Here is a 5,745-nt window from a genome sequence, read left to right on the forward strand (position 1 = left end):
ATTGCCATTTTGTCTTGTCCCCTCATTTCTTCTGTTCAGTAAATACTAATGAACTCCTCACCAAATAAAGAATGTAAAGAAAGTATATTGATTCTAGTGCTTACTGGGGCAGGGAGGGACAGGCAGTAGCTTAAAAGCCATATCATGAAGATGAGCAAGAACTTCTTGAGGTCACACGCAGTTCACAAGGGCACCAGACCAGGATTTCCCAGCACCCTGATTGACCTTCCTGTCATCAGCATGGCCCAGGTCACACTGACTAAAATAAGTCATTTTCACTCTGACACCCAGTAAGTCCACTTTGAAGAACAGGCTCCAACAAGAAAGAAACATAATTTAAATTATTTAATGATTAATTATTTAATTTTATAATAATTCCACCAATTATTCACATTTTAGAAGTCAACCCAACCCATGAATTATCCCTTCTTCTCAAGGAACTCCTCCACCCCCCACCCACAGGGGCCCTGGCATCCACCTCCTGATCAACCAGATGGATTTAATGCAAGCTAGGATATGGAACTGGAAAGCAGAATACAGGCCAGTCTTTGGAGATGGTCAGGATGGTAAAATGAACCGGGCCTTGATATAATTCTATTCCTCTATAAGGAGAGATAATCAGGGTAGGAGAGAGAAGAATGAAGCAGATTCAACAAGGAATATAGAGATAAACAAAGAACAGACTGACAGCTTTCTGGCTTCTTCCAGACGCCCAAACTGCATTTTTTCCCTTTGACTCCATGACACACCCCTCATCTTTATAATAACCCTTTCAACATAAAGCAGCTTGAATCACTTTTTGTTGCTTATAACCAGAGTCTTAACTGAGACACAACAATAAAAAATCAGAAGCAACCCAACCCCAAATAAGAGAATTATTAGATGAATTACTATCTGGCATATAACTGAGTATATTTTAAAGTGATGAGGTTTCAAATTGTCCGCGTGAAAAAATGCAGGCCATGAAGCAAAATGAACATACTGCTTGCAACTCTCGAATTGTAGATTTAGTCAACAAAGACCGGAAGAGTATACAAAGCAATGTAAACATTAAGTGTATGGGATTTCTTGAAACACTGTTTATACAATGTCTTTTAAATAAAATTTAGACCACCGGCAATCTGAAATAGTGATTTAATATCCTGTTTCAAATCTTTCCCAGAATATTCATTATTCTAATCTCAATACGTTCAATCAGTCTTCACCTAAAACATGGAAGTTTTTCTTGAGTTTTTTCTCCAAGGAACCCTTTATTGGGAAATGGTATTTAGAAGTAACAATTCTGGGTGTGTTTTAAACTCATCCTTGCTATCTTTTATTTATTTATTGTTTGTTTGTTTGTTTTTTTCAATTTTGCTTTTAAATAGAGAATGGAATGAAAGTGAGTTGAGTGGAATTGGAGAAACTGGTTAGGAGGTAGTGTGGTAATCTACTTGAACTACCAATAAAAAAAATTAGGGCTCCTTGCAGAATAAGCTGTTTACAAGTTTAGGGCAAGAAATATGAAAGATTAGCCTGGAACATCTTGCCATACCAGTATCAGTGAAGCAACTAAGACTTTTGAGGACATGTCAAAAGGACTCAAGGGTTAACTCGAAGAGATGCCCACTGGCCCCACGTGGGACAGTCATATGCTGATAAAAAGAACTGCAAGACATTGAAACAGATCAAGGTGAAACTTATGATGATCTATTTTAAAAAACCATAACTTTTGAAGGATACTAAATGACAATCTACATAGAAAACCTCAAAAATAATTGTAAAAACTTTTGGAACTAAATTATGATTATAGCAAAGTTGTAGGATACAAGTTTAATATATAAAAGTCAAATGGTTTCTTATAGACCAGCTATAAATTTGAAACTGAAAACACAATGCCATATATGTTAACATCAAAAGAAATACTTAGGTATAAATTTAACAAAGTATGTTCAAGAGCTATATAAGGAAAACTACGAAGCGCTGATGAATGAAATGAAAGATCTCAACAAAGAGGGAGAAGGGAGACACTCTACTTTCATGGACAGGAAGACCCAACGTTTTCAGGAAGACTCACGATGGCAGTGTTTCTCAGGCTACAGATTCAACAAAATCCCAACGAAAATCTAAGCCAGATATTTTGTGAATATGAACAAACTGATTTTAAAGTTTATATCTTTTTGATACTCATGAGCCCACTTATTATTTTGAAAACTGATTTCCAGTAATGATGTACAGATATGAGATTTGATCCATAAAGAAGGTTGAATGCCAAAGAATTAATGCTTCTGACTTGTAGTGTTGGAGAAGACTCTGGAGAATACCTTGGGCGGCAAGGAAGCTCCAATACTTTGGCCACCTGATGTGAAGTGCTGACTCATTGGAAAAGAGCCTGATGCTGGGAAAGATTGAAGGTGAAAGGAGAAAGGGGCAGCAGAGGAGGATTGGGTGGTTAGATAGCATCACCAACTTGATGGACACGCTGCTAAGCTGCTAAGTCACGTCAGTCGTGTCCGACTCTGTGCGACCCCATAGACGGCAGCCCACCAGGCTCCCATTCCTGGGATTCTCCAGGCAAGAATACTGGAGTGGGTTGCCATTTCCTTCTCCAGATGGACATGAATTTGAGCAAACTCCAGGAGATACTGGAGGACAGAGGAATCTGGTGGGCTATGGCCCATGAGGTCTCAAAGAGTCAGACACGACTTAGCAACTGAACAACAACAAAATAAAGGGGGAGAGTAAAGCAAAAGGAAAAGTACATAAGATGCCACTTTCCACATTTAAACCTCTCAGTTCTTTCAAACGGTACTCTAAATAAAAGCCAACCTGTAAAGGCTGTGCTTGATCTGCATCGTCTAACCATGCGCATCACTTAGTGTCTTGCTTGTGATGTTCCGGCTGTAATAATCCTCAAACAAAACCCCTGACTGTCTCCTCATGCTTCACATCCCCATTTACCTTTTCAGAAGGACCTTCCCTGGTCATCTTAGCAAAAAAACCCTAATTTTTTTTTCTCCCTGGAACCTACCAATTTTTGTTTGTTCCCTTGTTTTCACTTGTTCTTCTCAGTAAACTGTAAGTTTCAAGAGGGGCAGGATGCCTTATTTCTGCCCAGGACCTAATACATACAGGCACTCCATAACTATCTGTGGAAAAAGTGGATGAAGTTATCCATCAAAGTGAGGCTTCGTGGCTGAAAAATTGGTGAAACTCTCAAACCATGGAGCGTGATTGTGAGGGCTCTGAGAGAGTAGAAGCATCAAGGTCTACACATACGCAAGAGCCAGGAGAGGACTGGAAATAAAGAGAAATGTGACTTTTCTGTATTTAAAAACCAGACAGGATCACCTTAGGCTTTTGCAATATGCTAAATTTTAAAAATTGTAAATACTACTTTAAATTAAGAATAGTAGAATTCCTATGCTTTAGCCTCTTTATTCTCAATTAACTACTCCCATATTACAGATAATAACTAATGGGCCCTTTTTCTTATGCACATGGCTGTAGCATTGGAACAAATACTCCCAAGAACTTTAATTATGGTATCTGATTTTTGACATATCGTAATGTAAGCTTATGTGTACATACAGAAAACTCATCATGGTTCTGTGTTGTGACTTGGCAGTATGGTGTGGGTGTGCATGTGTGTAAAAGGACATAGGACATGGTAAGGAGATTCTTGGTCTCAGAGCAATGTGAAGCTGTTGCAAGATTTCCAACAGGGAAGTGACATGTCTGATCTAGACTTTTTAAAGTATTCTGGTCACCAAAGATATTGTACAGAAATTATTTCTGCACAAATGAGGACACAAATGATAAGGACTGAATCTCAACTCAAATCAGCATCATCATTCTAAACCATGTGTCAGGAAAACTCATGTAAGTGAGAAGCATAAGGGGTTTAGGTAGGGCTACATCCGGGGATGTGGAGGATGTCCTTCAGTTCAATTCAGTTCAGTTCAGCTCAGTTCAGTCGCTCAGTCCTATCCGACTCTTTGCGACCCCATGAATTGCAGCGCACCAGGCCTCCCTGTCCATCACCATCTCCCGGAGTTCACTCAAACTCACATCCATCGAGTCCGTGATACCATCCAGCCACCTCATCCTCTGTTGTCCCCTTCTCCTCCTGCCCTCAATCCCTCCCAGCATCAGTCTTTTCCAATGAGTCAACTCTTTGCATGAGGTGGCCAAAGTACTGGAGCTTCAGCTTTAGCATCATTCCTTCCAAAGAAATCCCAGGGCTGATCTCCTTCAGAATGGACTGGTTGGCTCTCCTTGCAGTCCAAGGGACCCTCAAGAGTCTTCTCCAACACCACAGTTCAAAAGCATCAGTTCTTCAGCGCTCAGCCTTCTTCACAGTCTGACTCTCACATCCATACATGACCACTGGAAAAACCATAGCCTTGACTAGACGGACCTTTGTTAGAAAGTAGTGTCTCTGCTTTTGGATATGCTATCTAGGTTGGTCATAACTTTCCTTCCAAGGAGTAAGCGTCTTTTAATTTCATGGCTGCAGGAGGATGTCCTGAGACCTTTTTTAAAAAATGAATTCTGTGTCTCTTTGTATGTTGCCTCCTTCCTCCCCTCTGCCCTTCAGATCCCGTCAGTGGAGGGTAGAGCTGTCAATAATCCAAGGTCATCCAAAAGGAAGAGTGTCTCTGTCTACCTGCACTTTGGGGCTTTCTAGGTGGTGCTACTGGTAAAGAACCTGCCTGCCAGTGCAGGTCGTTGTAAGGAAAGTGGGTTCAGTCCTTGGGTTGGGAAAATCCCCTGGAGGAGGAAATGACAACCCTCTCCAGTATTCTTGCCTGGAGAATCCCTTGGACAGAGGAGCCTGGCAGGCTACAATCGACAGGATCTCAAAGAGTTGGACATGACTGACTGACTTCACTTTCTTTCTTTCTTTTTTTTTTTTTCAGGCCATGCAATGATGTCTTTTACTATGTATGGGTTTTTAAAATTATTTTTGCAATATCTCCATACACAGGCAAAAAAAAAAATTGTTTAGCATATTGGAACTTGCAGACCTGATCACTGCATAGTGAAGGCAAAATTATCCCTATAGCACACTTAACCAGGAGGCCAGTTCATCTGCCGACCTCCAAGAACATGGAGATGAACATGATAGACAGACTGGCCCCCATCTGAACCTTCATTCACCACCATTCGATAGCCCTTCTTCAGGCCCAGATCAGCAGCACATTTCTTGCCAACAATCATCAAATGCCCAAGAAGACTTTCATCATCATCTTCTGCTGCAGAAATCTGGGATATATGTTTCTTGGGTATCACCAGAAAATGTGTTGGTGCTTGAGGGGAAATGTCATGGAAAGCAAGACACTGGTCATCCTCATAAATGATTTTGGCTGGGATTTCCTTGCGAATGATCTTCCCAAAGATCGTGTCGCCGCCAGGCTGGGCGACCTGAGCCTTGGCGATCTCATCTGCCATCTCTGCCTCCCTCCCGTGCAGCTGGTGGGGGAGAAGGTCGGGAGCAGGCTCTTTCTTTCTTTATGTGTTCAGTCATTTCGGTTGTGTCTGACACTTTGAGACCCCATGGACTGCAGCACGCCAGGCCTCCCTGTCTATGACCAACTCCCAGAGCTGACTCAAACTCATGTCCACTGAGTTGGTGATGCCATCCACGTCATCCCCTTCTTCTCCCGTCTTCAATCTTTCCCAGCATCAGGGCGTTTTCCAATGAGTCAATTCTTTGCATCAGGTGGCCAAACTATCGGAGTTTCAGCTTCAGCATCAGTCCTT

At 41.5% G+C, this 5,745-nt stretch overlaps 1 protein-coding gene across 1 annotated transcript; it reads right to left on the reverse strand.

Annotated features, from left to right (window-relative positions):
- Positions 1-4,905: 4,905 nt before the first annotated feature.
- On the reverse strand, positions 4,906-5,463 carry LOC128062376 (adenosine 5'-monophosphoramidase HINT1-like). The gene has a single exon (XM_052654833.1). It carries the CDS (start codon positions 5,431-5,433, stop codon positions 5,053-5,055), a length of 381 nt encoding a protein of 126 aa, XP_052510793.1. The 5' UTR covers positions 5,434-5,463; the 3' UTR covers positions 4,906-5,052.
- Between the last annotated feature and the right edge of the window lie 282 nt (positions 5,464-5,745).

This window comes from Budorcas taxicolor, chromosome 17, assembly GCF_023091745.1.
Source record: "Budorcas taxicolor isolate Tak-1 chromosome 17, Takin1.1, whole genome shotgun sequence".
In the NCBI taxonomy this organism is placed as follows: domain Eukaryota; kingdom Metazoa; phylum Chordata; class Mammalia; order Artiodactyla; family Bovidae; genus Budorcas; species Budorcas taxicolor.